The following is a 16517-nucleotide window of genomic DNA, read 5'->3' as shown; positions in this document are numbered from 1 at the left end:
TCCTGAAACACACACACGTTTACATATACACACACGACACGAGTCCTCAGACAGGAGCGTCTCGCGCCGCCGCCGCTCACCTTAGTGAAGTGGAACTGCAGCGGGTCGTCGGTGGACAGCGACACCATCAGGCCACGGGACAGATACTCGGGCAGAGGGTTGCGATGGTAACTCAGAAACAGACTGTTGTTGCTGAGCGGAGACATGGCGATGCCCACCTGAGCCAGATAATACAGATACTGCAGGACCGGAGCCTACGACACACACACACAGGTACACGATCACTGCTCATCTGACCTCCACTTCCCGCTCACGCATTCAGCTCTGTGTGTTTATCCAGTGTAGTAAACGAGAACCTGTTCAAAATACTGAAAACCAATGATTCCTGAATGACTGACTCTTATGAAGCGGTTCTTTTCAGTGAATCAAACACATCCGGAGTGACTAATGTAGACCGATTGAATTGGTTCTTTTTAGTGAATGAAAAACAACCTTCTTTTTTTTTTTTTGACTGACTAGTGAAATCTTATATCTAAACAAATGACTCTTTTGAACTGAACTGTTTTATTGAATCAAAATAAGGTCATGTGAACCTACACTGGTTGTGCTGTGTGGTTGATTCACTTAAAAAGGACTGGTTCATAAAGTTCATTTGTTAAGGAGTCAGACTATATTAGTTGCTCTGTATTAGCTAAAAACAACTAGTTACTGTTCTTTTAAAAGTACTGGAATCAAATGAGGCAACCAGGGTAGTATGATTAATTTGAACTGAAGCTTTAAATGAATCAAAACTTCTAGTGAAATCCGTTACCCAAATAACTTTCGTGAGCTGTATCTTTTTACTGAATCAAAAGCCACATATCACAACAACTGAAATCCGATTAGCTGAGAAAACAAAATACTGAACGAGTCATTTGTTTATAAGAGTCATTTATTCAGGCATCGGACTACATTGGTTGCTCTGTATGTGTTTGATTCACTAAAAAGAAACAAGTGTAGTATGATTTCTGAACAAATGACTCTTATGAACTGGTTCTTTTTAGTAAATCAAATCCACACAGCGTCCACATCCAAAAACTTCACAGTCAGTCCAGTGCAGGGTAAGGAATCGAACTACATTACACTTTTTGAGTCAATAAAAAGAGCCAGGTCATAAGAATTGTTTGTTCAGGAATCAGACTACACTGGTGGTGCTGTACAGTTTTGAGTCAATAAAAAGAACCGGTTCATTCAGAGGTGTTTGTCTTGAAATGAACTGGACTGGAATGGTTGCACTGCATTTGTTTGATTCGCTAAAAAGAGCCGACTCATAAGAGCCTTTCTTTCAGGAAATGGTTGGATTACGCTGGCTGTGCTGCATGTGTTTGATTCAGATTACAATTGCTTAATTATGTGTGCTCATTAGGGTTGAAAACAAATTCTTAAAAACCGAATGATGCAACGAGGGTAGTCTGATTACTGAACAAATGACTCCTATGAACTGAATCTTTTTAGTAAATCAGAGCTATGCCACCGAATGTATGACTCTTATAAACGGAACCTTTTTAGTGAATCATAACCATGTAGTGCAACTAGAACGACTCTTAAAAGCAGAGAAAAAAAAAATACTGTAAACGATTTCCCAAACAAGTAACTTTTATGAATCGATACCAGTTGATAAGAATCGTTAATTCAGGAATCAGACTACATAGGTTACTCTGTATGTGTTTGATTCACTCAAAAAAACCTTTATAGTCCAATTCTTGAAAAAAAAACTCTTTTAAAGCGGTTCATTTTAGTGAATCAAACACATACAGACCCAACCTGTTATAGTCCGATTCCTGAACAATTGACTCTTTTGAACCGGTTCTTTTTAGTCAATTAAATCCACATAGCGTGACCAGTGTAATCCAATTTCTGGACTTATGATTCTTACGAACCGGTTCATTTCAGTGAATCAAACACATACAGCACAACCGGCATAATCCGATTCCTGAACAAATGACTCTTTTGAACCAGTTCTTTTTAGTAAATCCAAACCACAGTGTAGTGTGACTAGTGTAGTCTGGTTCCCAGATTAATGGCTCTTATGAACCAGTTCATTTTAATGAATCAAAGACATACAGCCCAACCAGTTATAGTCTAGATTCCTGAACAATTGACTCTTTTGAACCGGTTCATTTTAGTGAATTAAATCCACATAGCGTGACCAACGTAATCCAATTCCAGGACTAAAGATTCTTATGAACCAGTTCGTTTTAGTGAATCAAAGCCACATAGTATAGTGTGGCTAGTGTAATCCGATTCCCAGATTAATGGTTCTTATGAATCAAACACAACCACAGTCACATTCCTGAACTAGTGACTCTTTTGAACTGGTGCTTTAAGTGAACCAGTTCATTTTACTGAATCACACAAGCACTGCACAACCGGTAGTCTTGATTTCTGAACAAATGACTCTTTTGAAGCGGTTCTTTAGCGAATCAGTTTCTTTTGATTCCCTCCCTAGCGTCCACGTACCTTCCTGAGCAGCAGTCCGTGGGAGATGTTTTCTGACAGCATGAATCCAGACACCAGGTGATGGATAGGCCCCGCCTCCCCGCAGTGAGGTCGCAGCACGAAGGTGTTGAAGCCCCGCCTCCTGCTCACAGAGACGGACAGGTGATTCAGGTGATTCTTTATAAAGCGATTCGATCACATGATGTGGCGTGAGTGAGTACCTGCGCAGGTGGTTGAGGACGGTCATGTTGACGTACATGTAGTACAGGTAGTAGGAGTACGGCGGGTTGTCGTCGTCACACCAGCGCGCCGGAGACGGACTGTCCAGGTTGAAGACGTGATGCTCCGGTTTGGACTCGTCGTCCACGCTGTCGAATCCCACCACCTACACATTAAAATGAACGTTTTGTGGCTTACAGTTAGTTTTTCTCCTCCGCTCAAACAAACTAGAGGCACCGATGACATCATCGTGCACTCCATAGATTTCTGTCCAATCAGACGCTCTCTAAAATGACAGTGACTGCTTCCTGTTTCAACAGGAAATGTCCTTGTTAAGTGTTTTTATATAGTCTTTAATGTGCACGGAATCAGAATAGCGCACGATAAACGATTCTAGGGGTGCTCCGATCAGGATTTTTGAGGCCGATCGCAGATCACAGAAAGCAGTATCTGCCGATACCGATCCTTTCAAAGCCTACTTTTTATCATTTATAACTATTTATAGTGATACTCCAATCAGGATTTTTAGACATTTATTCAGGGCCTGAATTTCATTTTTGAAAATGGGGGGAATTCCCCTCTTAGGTGACTCTTGTGAGAGAAGCAGCTTTCACACAGCAGTCCGCTACTGATCCGTGTTTACCACAAACAAAACATTTATCCATTATTTTAATTTCAAATCCAAAATGCTTTTTCAGCATTGCAATTCTTTTTTTTTACACAGTACAGTAATACAATCTTTCACAGACATGTTTAAACACAATAAATATAAGCAACACATTATTCAATGCTTTTTACTTTTGCATTTACTTCTAGATTTATATATTAAGTTGCTCAAGCAAGTGGCAAAACATTTAAACTACTTTTCTTACGTTATCACAGACTTACCATTGACAGAAATAGTCAGCTCTACCGCCTCTCCTTTTGCATTTCAATTTTCGTGTCAATCCATGTTCATATTTACTGCAAACAATGCGCTGTTACTTTAATTCAGCGCTTGCAGCTAGAGGTTTGCGCGGGACTGTTTCTTTTAGCAAGGATCTATTCCGCACCCACCTGCTCCCGCTATATATTCACTCTTTGTTCACCCGCTGTCCGCTTAGAATAATTTTCTTCCGGACCCGACCGTTCCCGCTAAATTTAGATCTCGTTTCCAGAATCTCACATTTAAATTTCGTACTGAAAGAAAGAGAGATAGGCTGACAAATAAAAGTGTATTCTGCACAAAATTGTATGTTATTTTATTCGTCTTGTCAAGAGTCTTGAATTTATTGACTTTGACTTGAATGTATATGAATTATCTTAAGACACAAAACATGTTTATATGTAAATAATACTAAAATTACATTGCTTGGCAACTAGCTGAAATATTTATGTATTTTATTTTATTTGAAGTAACGAAAATGTATTTTATGGTTGTAGTTTTAATTAAAAAGTCTGACTAGGGTTGCAAAAGGGGTGGAACATTTCCGGAAACTTTCCAAAAATCCCTGGAATATTCCAAAAAATCCTAGAAAGTTTCCAAATTTACTGGAAATTTCCCACCTTTTTGCAACCCTAGGTCTGACTGTTGTGTTGTGCGTGCGTGTGTGTGTGTGTGTGCGTGTGTGTGAGAGTGCGTGTGTGAGAGTGTGTGTGTGTGCGTGTGTGTGTGTGTGTGTGACTCACATGCTGCAGTAACAGGTGCAGCTGCGGGTGGCTGCTGGGATTGATGGTGACCTCGAACAGCGGCAGGAAGATGTTCTCCAGCATCTGCTGGAAGTTACTCAGCTGCTGCTTAGTGCGGTAAACGTCACTGCGGACAAACACACAACACACTGTCTCAAACTCACTGTGTTTGTGTGTGTGTGTGTGTGTGTGTGTCTCCTCACAAGAGTCGTGGGATCTGGACGAGCCAGCGGACGTTGTCGGAGTAGACGGAGTGAGAGACGGCCCACAGCGCCAGTTTGTCCCACTCATCCATGGATCGGCCGTAAATGGACAGACGCAGCTCAGCGTTCTGATACTTGCTCTCCTCCAGGTCTGACATCACTTCCTGCGCACACAGGAAACGCACCGCAGCACATTCAGCACTGAATATACACCATCATCTGGGCTCGTTTTGGATTTAGTGACAAAATAATGCATACAGTAATGAGATTTAAATGTGTGCTTCAATGAAGACATTATTAAACATCTTTTTTTAGTTCGTATTTTGTCTTTTTTTAAACTACACTTTGAAATATAAATATAATATTTTTTTATTAATTGTAATTTTCTTTAAATATATTAAGTCCTTTTCAACACATGATTTTATATTAATAATACTAATTAAATAAAAAATGTGCATGATCAATAAAACATTTGTTTTTGCATATTGTTTCCTTTTCTTAAACTACATTTTGAAAGCAAAATATATTAAAATGAGTTTATATATTCTAATGTATTTTATCAGTTTTATTTTTATTTAACTTTACTAATTCATTTTAAAATATAGATTTAGGAAAGTAAGCAAAAATATATCTTAAAAAAAGTTTTGTTAAAAAACTGATAATGCACTGAATTATTTTTTAAAAGTTTAAACACACATTTTTAAATGCGCATATAGAAATACATATTACATTGTTTTACAATATATAATTATTAGTGCTGTCAAACAATTAATTGCATCCAAAATAAAAGTTTTTGTTTACATAATATATGTGTGTGTTCTGTGTATATTTATTATATATATATATAAATACACACACATACAGTATATATAAATATTCCAGTACTAAACATTATTATATTATTAATATTTATATTTATTATACATCACATATTTATAAATACATATTTTAATTTTGATAATTTTGGGCAAATACTATCTTTTAATACACATATTAAATAAATGCTAGTATTCTAATACCGTACATTATTTATATGTTATTTATAATTATATATAATATAGTTATAAATATTTTAATTGAGATATTTATTAGCATTATTTGATAATGATTAATTATTGATCGTTTTATATAATACATTCATAGTCCAGTAGTTGTAAATATGACAATAGCTGCTCTGAATTATTGTGGTCTGTACCTTGACGATGTGTCCGAAGTACTTCCCGTGGATGTGGTTGTCGGTCTTGATGAAGATCTCTCTGAGGATGGACTCTCCGATGGGGTTGTATTTGGAGTTGAATTTGTCGAAGCGGTGGAAGGTGTTCCTGTCCTGCGGAGGGAGCGGAAGGCGTTAGCATGCGCGAGCGAGTCTTAAGCCCAATTTATACTTCTGCGTCGAACCTACGCCGTAGCCTATAGACGCACACCCCACGCCGTAGCCTGACGTGCACCTCTCCAAAAATTCACTCTTCGTCAATTCTACGCGGACCGCAAGCGCAGTGATTGGTCTGCTAGAACCCCTCCCTCCGCATGTACTTGAGTTTTGTGTGCATTTATGTGCAATTTAATATATTTTAATGTTACACCTTCTTATATAAAATAAAACAAATACATTACGTATTTCATGGCACACTCGTTTTATGCGTATTTGGCGCCACCTATTGTTGTGGGTGTATTATTGACATGTCAAAGTCTAGACCCTGAATATAAGACGACCGCGTTTTTTCAGATGTATTTCCAAGAAAAAAACATTGTCTTATATTCGGGTCAATACGGTACTACATAGCATTATACATCACTAGTTGTGCGCGACAAACAATGTTGATCTGCCGTGGTACAAGTGCTTGTGGAGATTGAAAGTATGCCATCTTCTCCTGTTCCGTTGTTGTCTCCTTTTTGTAGTTTTAAATAATGATTTAATGATTTGATATTTATTTGCCGCCGTCACGGCATGCTTCTCCGACGAGCCGCTTCTTCTTCTTCGGCTTTTGCCGTGGTACTACGGGTTACACCAGCAACATGCCCGTGGACACTGCAGACTAGTGGTTTGCATGTGTACTGCACATCGACGCGGACAACACGCAGAAGTATAAATGAAAACTGATGCATAGCCTACGGCGTAAAGGCTACAGCGTAGGTCCGACGCAGAAGTATAAATCAGCCGTGTTAGTGTGTGCGAGACTCTCACCGCGTGCATGTCCAGCGTGTCCACGCTCAGGTCGTACGCCGTCAGGTTCATGTTCTCGAACACCTCCATCATCGTCTGGCCGCGGCCGCCCTGCATGCGCACGATCTCGTCCGGGTACTTCTTCATGGAGCTCTTGATGAAGCGCAGCAGGTGCTTCTGGTTCATGCAGGACGAGGCGTGGATGTGCGTGTCCACCTGACGGACAGTTCACCACAGTTCACACGCTCATTCATTCTGCTGCCGTTTCACTAACGAACTAAACTATGAAACGCAAATCGGTTTCACGTTTACACTTACATTTTGACAGCAATTTATTCCGAGCGAGATCTAGTTGTTGCGCTTGTTTTACATGTTGTTTTTCTCTTTGGTGCAACATTTTGAATTTAAGAATGTTTTTTTTTTTTCTTGCACTTTCTAATCGCTGTTTGGTTGTTTTTTGTTTGTAGTTGTAATTTCAACTGAATTTGCTTAATCAATAATCATAAAATCACAAATAATCAAAATAATCATAAAAGAAAATCGGTTGAGAAGTTGAAAATGCATTAATTTAAATATTGTGTATTTATTAATATTTGTAATATTATATATAATATTATAAATATAAGTATGTTTTTCTATAATTATATTGTTTTTTTATAACATATTTTCTAAAAAAGTATTCTATTATATTTATTATACAGTAAAGCAATTTTCAATTTGATGATAATTTCAATATGTATTTATATATACATAATAAATATACACAGTACACACATATATTATGTAAACAAAAACTTTTATTTTGGATGCGATTAATCATTTGACAGCACTAATAATAATGTAATATATAATTATGATGTATTTTTCTATAATAAAATAATGCTATAATATAAAAATATTGTTCTATAAAGAATACTTTATTCTTTTACAGTTAATTATACTAGTATTATATTTATTTTTACCATACAGTTAAAGTATTTAATTTTTTTATATTATTTTTTACATTGTTAATAATTATTTTAGTAGTCTATTTATTTCAGTACTCTAACACTGTACATCAATATTCAAATGTTATATATTTCTATAATTGTTATATAAATTCTAATACTGTATATTAGTATTATATACATTACACATATTTATTACATACATTTGTGATTATATCATTTATTAAAAAATATTCAATTCATCTACTTTCATGTTGATGATTATTTCTATACTAGCCAATTTAATTCTATTAGATTTTTTAAAATATTTTTATATTCTAATACTCTACACTGATATTCTACTTTCATTTAGCATATTTACGTATGTGCATAATGATATATGTTTGATATTTTTGATGATCAGATTGCAGATTCTTTAATCTCTTCATACATATGTTGCTAATCTATTTCTCAGTCGATTTAATGATTTTAATGGTTATTACTACCTTAAACGGGATGTGCACCTGTCCGAAAGCGCTCCGCTGTGGTTTACGGTAAATAACTCCGGCTAACTGAAGGCATGCGTCACCTTGCGTATGTTGTAGAAGTCTCTGTGCGGCACCTTCTTCTGCGCGGCGAGCTCCTTCATCTCGTTCAGCAGGACGTGCATCTGAAACTTGGAGCTCAGATACTGCAGCCGCCGGTAACAGAACGACTTCCTGCAGAGAAACGCACACATCAGACGCGGCCGAACGCGCACACGTACGCCGAGCCCAGTGCATGCTGGGAAACGAGTCACTCACACGGGGCCGTTAATGATGAGCGCCATCATCACGTTCATGTCGGCGATGTATTCCTGCAGGTCTGGATACGGCAGGTCCAGCTCGGTGCTCCTGCGGATCATTTCAACACAGACGTCTTTGTAGAGCCACAGTTAAGTGCTAAAGACTAAGACACTTTTAGCAGTGAATGAAGAGACAAACCCTGTTTCAACCCTAGCGAGTCGTCTACATAGTGAGTGTCTTTAGGCATCATATATGCACACACTCCTGTCATGAAGACATTTTTTGTTGTTTGAAGATTAGCATTTTCATCAGTAGTTTCTAATATTAGTCAAATGTAATTTTTGTATTACTGATTATTTTTGTTGTTTTTTTTCAATTGATTTTCTAGATGTATTATTTGATTTGATTTATTAATTGGTGTTACATTTCTTTGAATTTCAGTTCAATTTGCTTCTACTCAAGTGTTATTTTAGAATCATTAATATATAATATAATATATTTTGAATTATACATTTTAATTTTACTTTGTTTTAGTAATTTTGTTGTAAATTTGTTGTTTTATTTTTATTTTTTAAATATGCCCATTAATTTTATTTTTGTTTTTTTTGTAATTTTAGAACTTAAACTAAAAGAAACATTTTAGAATATTTTTACAAATATTTTATTTCAGTTAGTTTATTTAAAAAAAAAAACATTTAAAATGCTTTTAATAGTTTTATTTATAGTTAACGATAATAACCCTGCATAGAATCAAACATGCTTACGAGTTTTTATACTTTCTTTTTCTTTTCAATTAACATATGTTTTTTAATTGTTAAATTTTAGTTAACAATAGTAACACTGATTCTACTTTATTAAATAAAAATTTGCATTGAAATTTGGCATCCTGACTGCCAATCCCAGAATGCACTGCGTCGTGTGCAGTGAAATTGAGTTTATTCTTACAAGAACATTTATTTAAAAAACATATATAAATAGATCTATTTATAAAATACATTTATTTAACATAATTATATTATTTAGAACAGCTATTCAGAGCTATAATGTATTGCTAGATTCAACAAACCCAATAATATTTTTGTTATTGTTTATTGGATATTTACTTGTTTGCTTCTTCATGGTAAAATAAAGATTTTTTTAAGAACACTGGAGTACATTTTACAAGAAAAAAAAAAAATATTTCAGTCTTTTTACGTCAAAATTTTCCATTTAATTCAATGCTTTCCTTTGTTTCTTTGTAATTAATTGTGAGATGTACTAGCATTTTCTGAGTGAGAACCGTTTCTACACCATGTTTTTTTTCCCCAGTGTATTTCTGTTCATGTAGACGAGGGTTTGAAACAGACTCATGTGTCTTCATGACCCATTTTTCCTTTCGAGGACGTCCCCAAAAGGAGGTTTAGCTAAATTTAGCTAATTCAGAGGACGTCTGCAGTCGGTTTGTCCCCGAAACTCACTTGTCCATGGGGTTTTGTGCGGTGTAGACGTGAATGACTCCATCCACCATCTTGCAGCTGTATCCGGCGTCCGGCGGCAGGTTCTTCATGTCCTGCCCCTCGTACGGGTGCGTTTCTGACACCGGCGCGTGAACGGACATGTCTGAGAGAGACACACACACACACACACACACACACATAAGTGCTGGTTTGTGTTAGGTTCTGCACGCATGTCGAGGCGCTCACACACACCTGAGTCGACGGGACTCTCGTGAAGGTCCTCGTACGCGTCGATGTCCGGCGGTCTCTGGCTGAGCTCCTGCAGGGATCGTCCAGTGGTTTTATAGAAGGTCTGCAGAGACAGAGCCATGTACTTCTCTCTGATGAACAAGGCCTTCACAACACACTTCGCTGCGTCCACCAGATCCGTGAACGGCACCTGAACACACAAACGTCACAAGAATCCATCTAGAATCAGTGCATTTGTCCTGGTTTGCAGTAATAAAATATCTAACTTAAATTTGACAACTTAGAGAAAACGTAATATTCAGAATTTTTAAAGAACAAAGCTTAAAGAAACAAATAATACTAAGAATATTTAAAGAAATTAGAGAAACTTAACGTTAAGATTTTTTTAACTTACAAAAATGTGAGGAAACTTAACAGTAACAAACTTTTAAAGAACAAAACTTGGAGAAAACCTAATTAATAGTTATAAAATGTAAAGAGCAAGACTTAGAACTTAGATGAAACTTAGTTTTAGGAACTTTTTAAAGGACAAAACTTACAGGACTTCGAGAAAAACTTGATATTAAGAACTGCTTAAAGAACAAAACATTGAGAATGTAGAAAAAAAAACTTAGAGAAACAAGTTTTTAAAGACAAAAACTTAGAGAAAACTTAATATCAAGATTTTTTTTAAAGAACAAAAGCTTAGAGAACTTTGAAAAAACTGAGAAAACTTAATATTAAGTATTTTTAAAGAACAAAGCTTAAAGAAAAAAATAATACTAAGAATATTTAAAGAACTTAGAGAAACTTAACGTTAAGATTTTTTTAAAGTAGTAAACTTAAAAAAATGAGAGGAAACTTAACATTAACAAACTTTTAAAGCACAAAACTTGGAGAACTTGGAGAAAACCTAATTAATATTTATAAAATTTAAAGAGCAAGACTTAGAACTTAGATGAAACTTAGTTTTAGGAACTTTTTAAAGGACACAACTTACAGGACTTAGAGGAAAACTCAATATTAAGAACTGCTTAAAGAACAAAACATCGAGAATGTAGAAAAAAACTTAAGAGAAACAAAATTTTAAAGACAAAAACTTAGAGAACATAATATCAAGATTTTTTTAAAGAACACAAGCTTAGAGAACTTTGAAAAAACTGAGAAAACGTAGTATTAAGAATTTTTAAAGAACAAACTTAGAGAAGTTAGAGGACGACTTTTTTCTGTATGAAAATCATGCTGATACAGATTTGTTTTATTAGTAATTTCTACATTAACTAAATTTCAGTTTAAATTGCAATTTAAGTTTTCCATCTAATGTTTCAACTTCAGCTATATTTCAATGAAGAAAAATCTTTTTTTATATATTTTTTTTACAAAAAAAACTTAAGACTAAACTGATTTTATCACGTTTTATCAAATATTTATTCACGTTAATAATTGATTGCTTGATTTTTTTTCTCATGTTGTTTTCAAATGATTTATTGATTTCTCACTTCAGTCAAGGATTTCTTAAGTGATACTGAAATTTCGTCAATTTCTTTTCATTCTACTTCCTTAAATTCGTAATTCAAATGGAAGATTCACACCTAGCAAGAATTTTGTTGCAGCAAGTTAAAATATTACGTGTTTTTATTCAGTAGATTGCTTTTAGTTATTATTAACATTGTGAAAAGTGCTACAAAAATACTACCTGAGGTTAATTTGCACTTAAATGTATTAGTACATATACAGTAATGAGTGCTGTAAAAGGTATTTCTCTGTTTTATTGTCATTTTTTCACGCGACCTAACTGAAGCTGGTTTCTCTGGTTCTCACCCCACACTTCTCCTCTCCTGAGATGGACACGCGCTGGAAGTTTTTCTCCACAAGTGTCTCCATATGATGCAGGTCCACCTCGTCCACATGACTGTCCTTCAGATACCTGCAGACGGACACATGAGATGAGAGACACGGAGGATCGGACAGACAGAGACGGACGGACGGCAGTGACTCACTCCAGGTCTGCAGCGCTGTCTATTTTCATGAAGTCTTGTTTCGCTCGCAGCAGAATCTCGGGCTCAAGCCTTGAAGGATGTGAAGGACACACACACACACACAAGAGGAGAGAGTATAAATCACTCGGACTGATTTTTCTAAAGAACTTTCATTTAAAATGCAGCAGAGGGAATCTGAAACTCTCCACCCGAGCAGAAAGAGTGTATGTTTAAGCATCTGTAAGAGACACAAACCCAAACACACCCACACAAACGCCTGAAACGCGGCCAAACTGTGGCCTGTTGTGTCTGTGTGCGATTATGAACGTCTGCGGTGTTTGTTGAGTGTTTTGGGTCAGTGTGTTCAAAGCAAAGAATTCACACAGATCACAAACAAAATGCCTGAGCAGGTGCAAAGCCATTATAATACACTCCGGGCCAAAATATCACAAACAAATGATTTTTTGACTTTCAGAAACTTCAACGGTTCTCAAAACATAATTTTGCCTGAATAGAAGACTTAAAATATTCTGAAATATGCTTAAAAAAATCAGTCTAACGACTCGGTCAAAGATCTTTAGGATCACAGTTGGAAGGGAAAGTTGCTTTATTTTTAAGTTTATTTAATAAATTAGCTTAATAAATATATTGAAAGTAGATTATTATTAATAATAAATAATATTACCAAAATTATTAATACATATCTTTAAGATTAATAATATTCCCCTTTTATTTTTTATTTATTTTACTTTACAATGTTTTTTTTTATTACAAAATCTCAATTCACGTAATGAACCTTAAACATGAAATATATTCTGATTGACTTTCAGTGTGCGCAAAAAAATTAGTTGCATTACACACAGTTAGGATGTGTGTGTGTATATGTTGTACTTGACATCTTGACTGATCTGTCGCTCCAGACGGTGGCGTTTCTCCTCCAGCTGTTCAATAGGACTCTCTTCAGGAAACTCGTACGGAGCGCAACGCATGTCGCTGTCCGTCAGACTCCTCGCCAGCAGCTCCTGCACATGCGTTACACACACATACATGTTACAAGCACACTCACGCTGAAGAGCAAACGCACACACGTGCTACAATCACACACACGTGTTACGAACACACGTTACAAATGCTTGTTACAATCATACACGCATTACAAACACACACGTTATAAACACATATGCATGTTACAAACACACACACACGAGTTAAAATCACACACACACACCCACACACATTACAAACATGTGTGCATTACAAACACACACGTGCGTTACCGTCATACATGTGTGTTGCAATCACACGTTACATACACACGTGTTACAAACACGCGTTACACACGCATTACAATTATACATGTGTGTTGCAATCACACTTTACATACACACGTGTTACAAACACACATGCATTGCAATCACACACGTTACATGCACGTGTTACAAACACACGTTACACACGCATTACAATCATACATGTTACACACGCATTACAATCACACACACGTTACAAACACACATATTACACACGCCTTACAATCATACGTTACACACACGTTACAATCATACGTTACACACACACGTTAATCATACACGTTACACACGTTATAACCTCGCACATTACAATCACACACACACACATTACAAACACACACGCGCATTACAAACACACACCTCAGCGATCTCCTTGTATTTGCCGTCCATGGATGTGCGCAGGTCGATAGGCAGGTGTTTGTGGGTGACTGGTGTGCCGGGCAGAGAGCGCTGGGACATCAAAGGCCTCACGTCAGCAGAGCCACATAGATCTACACACACACACACACACACACACAGTTATTAAAGATGCTAATAATAGTGCTGTTAATATCAGTCACTGGTACTGGTGCTCATAGTTGTGTGTTCACTCACGAGTTTCACACTCCACACACTGAAGGAGGGACCCGAGTCAGACTACAGACAAGAGGATCACTGAGACAACTCACACCAGACAAGAAGAAAAAAAAACGCATAGCAACCACACAGCGACCATCCACAATGCCCTAGTAACCTAGTAACGCTTTAGCAATCATCTAGAACACCCTAGCAACCGCACAGCAACCAGGAACAACACCCTAGAAAAGCTTTAGTATCTACTTAGAACATTTAGCAGAATAAATTGACCGACTAACTGGCTGGTTTTTGTCAGAGTCATTCATGACAGCAGTGCAGCATTCAGTGTGGAAACCATCCCATACAGTATGAGGCGGAGTGTCTGATTCTCATTATTAAAGCACAGAGCTCATGTACAGATGACACTCATTCATCAGTGTCAGTAACAGACGCTTCACACTCACACTTCAGTGCACTCAGTTGTGCATTAGAAACAAATCTAAGATGAATCAGAAAACAGTAATATATTGATGAAAAACCACTTAAATAATACAAGATATTTTAAAAAAAAACGCATAGCAACCACACAGCGACCATCCACAATGCCCTAGTAACCTAGTAACGCTTTAGCAATCATCTAGAACACCCTAGCAACCGCACAGCAACCAGGAACAACACCCTAGAAAAGCTTTAGTATCTACTTAGAACATTTAGCAGAATAAATTGACCGACTAACTGGCTGGTTTTTGTCAGAGTCATTCATGACAGCAGTGCAGCATTCAGTGTGGAAACCATCCCATAAAGTATGAGGCGGAGTGTCTGATTCTCATTATTAAAGCACAGAGCTCATGTACAGATGACACTCATTCTCAGTGTCAGTAACAGACGCTTCACACTCACACTTCAGTGCACTCAGTTGTGCGTTAGAAACAAATCTAAGATGAATCAGAAAACAGTAATATATTGATGAAAAACCACTTAAATAATACAAGATATTTTAAAAAACATCTGGGGGTTTTGTCTGTACAAAGAAAGCCAAAACAATGTCCATACAACGTTCTTCAAATATCGTTTGTGCTCTGCACAAGAAATATATGATGTTTCAAAACTGTTTATTTATTAAACTGTCTTTATTATTAGCGCTATTTATTATTAGTGTTTATTAGTCCAAGTACTTTTTTCTTTTACACTTCCTATCAATTTTTGTTTCTCTCTGTGCAGCCCAGGTCCAGGATCATCTTTATGATAATAGTTTGTATGAGCAATTTCAATCTGGCTTCCATTCACGTCATAGTGTTGAGACCAGTGTTGGGGAAAGTTACTTTTAAAAGTAATGCATTACAATATTGCGTTACTCCATAAAAAAGTACTTAGTTACTTTTTATGGAAAGTAATGTGTTAGGTTACTTTTGCGTTACTTATTTGAAAAAGTAACTCAGATATTCTCTTGTAAATTAAAAAGTAATGCGTTACTTTACTAGTTACTTGAAAAAAGTAATCTGATTACGTAACTCGCGTTACTTGTAATGCGTTACCCCCAACACTGGTTGAGACTGCATTAGTTAAGATTTCCAATGACTTATGGGCAGCTGCTAATTCAGGACTTCTATCTATACTTATTCTGCTTGATTTGAGTGCAGCATTTGATACGATCTCGCACAGTATTTTGTTGGACAGATTGGAGTCTATTGGAATCATGGGCACTGCCCTGACTTGGTTTCGATCTTATCTAACGGGTCGTACTCAATGTGTACAGTTGAAGGAGTTTACATCAAACCCTTCATGTTACTACTGGGGTTCTGCAGGGCTCAGTTGTGGGTCCTCTCTTATTTATTATTTATCTTCTACCTCTTGGTAATATTTTTTAAGAAATTTGGCATTCAGTTCCACTGCTATGCTGATGACACCCAACTGTACCTATCCTCCAAACCCACCTCTACCTTTCCTCCGTCTATCCTCTCAGATTATATAGCTGAGATTAAAGAGTGGTTTACATCAAATCTTCTTAAACTAAATAGTAGTAAGACTGACATTTTTCTTGTCGGCTCAAAAACCAATCTGGCCAAGTCTAAATGTTCCTCAGTGAATATTTAAAATTTTCCAGTGTCTGTGTCTAAACCGGTTAAAAGTTTGGGTGTCATCTTTCACAGTACTTCATCATTCGAAGCACATATAAATAGTGTCATTTCCACATACATAATATTAATCGTCTTCGTCCGGCTCTTTCGGGTAATGAGCACAGTGATCCTTGTTCATGCTTCAGTCACTTCCCATATTATTGTAATGCTCTTTTTTGTGGTCTGCCTTCAAAGCTTCTCCATAAACTTCAGTTCGTACAGAATTCAGCTGCTTGAATTATTTGCAGAACTCCTAATACTGAAGACATTACTCCCATGTTACAACACTTGCATTGGCTCCCGGTTAAATACCGTATTGAATTTAAAATCCTTCTCCTTACTTACAAGGCACTTACTAATCTTGCTCCTTCATACTTATCTGACCTTCTTCATATCTACAGTCCGACACTTTTTTTTTTTTAAATGTCGCCTTAAGACCCATCTTTTTA

The 16517-nt window shown here is 36.5% G+C and overlaps 1 protein-coding gene across 1 annotated transcript in view; it reads right to left on the bottom strand.

The window, feature by feature from the left end:
- Window positions 1-16517, bottom strand: part of ampd2a (adenosine monophosphate deaminase 2a) — a 23603-nt gene that overhangs the window by 3603 nt on the left and 3483 nt on the right. The window contains exons 2-16 of the mRNA XM_016516366.1: window positions 13757-13887; window positions 12978-13108; window positions 12108-12176; window positions 11929-12034; window positions 10132-10318; window positions 9901-10042; window positions 8462-8551; window positions 8248-8377; window positions 6754-6948; window positions 5764-5895; window positions 4569-4732; window positions 4366-4492; window positions 2700-2863; window positions 2500-2620; window positions 36-254 (exon numbers count right to left, since the gene is read on the bottom strand). Of these exons, the coding sequence (XP_016371852.1) occupies window positions 36-254; window positions 2500-2620; window positions 2700-2863; window positions 4366-4492; window positions 4569-4732; window positions 5764-5895; window positions 6754-6948; window positions 8248-8377; window positions 8462-8551; window positions 9901-10042; window positions 10132-10318; window positions 11929-12034; window positions 12108-12176; window positions 12978-13108; window positions 13757-13887 (2108 nt within the window). The remainder of the gene's footprint in view (window positions 1-35; window positions 255-2499; window positions 2621-2699; window positions 2864-4365; window positions 4493-4568; window positions 4733-5763; window positions 5896-6753; window positions 6949-8247; window positions 8378-8461; window positions 8552-9900; window positions 10043-10131; window positions 10319-11928; window positions 12035-12107; window positions 12177-12977; window positions 13109-13756; window positions 13888-16517) is intronic.

Source organism: Sinocyclocheilus rhinocerous, unplaced genomic scaffold (assembly GCF_001515625.1).
Source record: "Sinocyclocheilus rhinocerous isolate Xijiao unplaced genomic scaffold, SAMN03320098_v1.1 scaffold1469, whole genome shotgun sequence".
Classification (NCBI taxonomy): domain Eukaryota; kingdom Metazoa; phylum Chordata; class Actinopteri; order Cypriniformes; family Cyprinidae; genus Sinocyclocheilus; species Sinocyclocheilus rhinocerous.
This window is presented reverse-complemented; position numbering and strand designations above follow the sequence as displayed.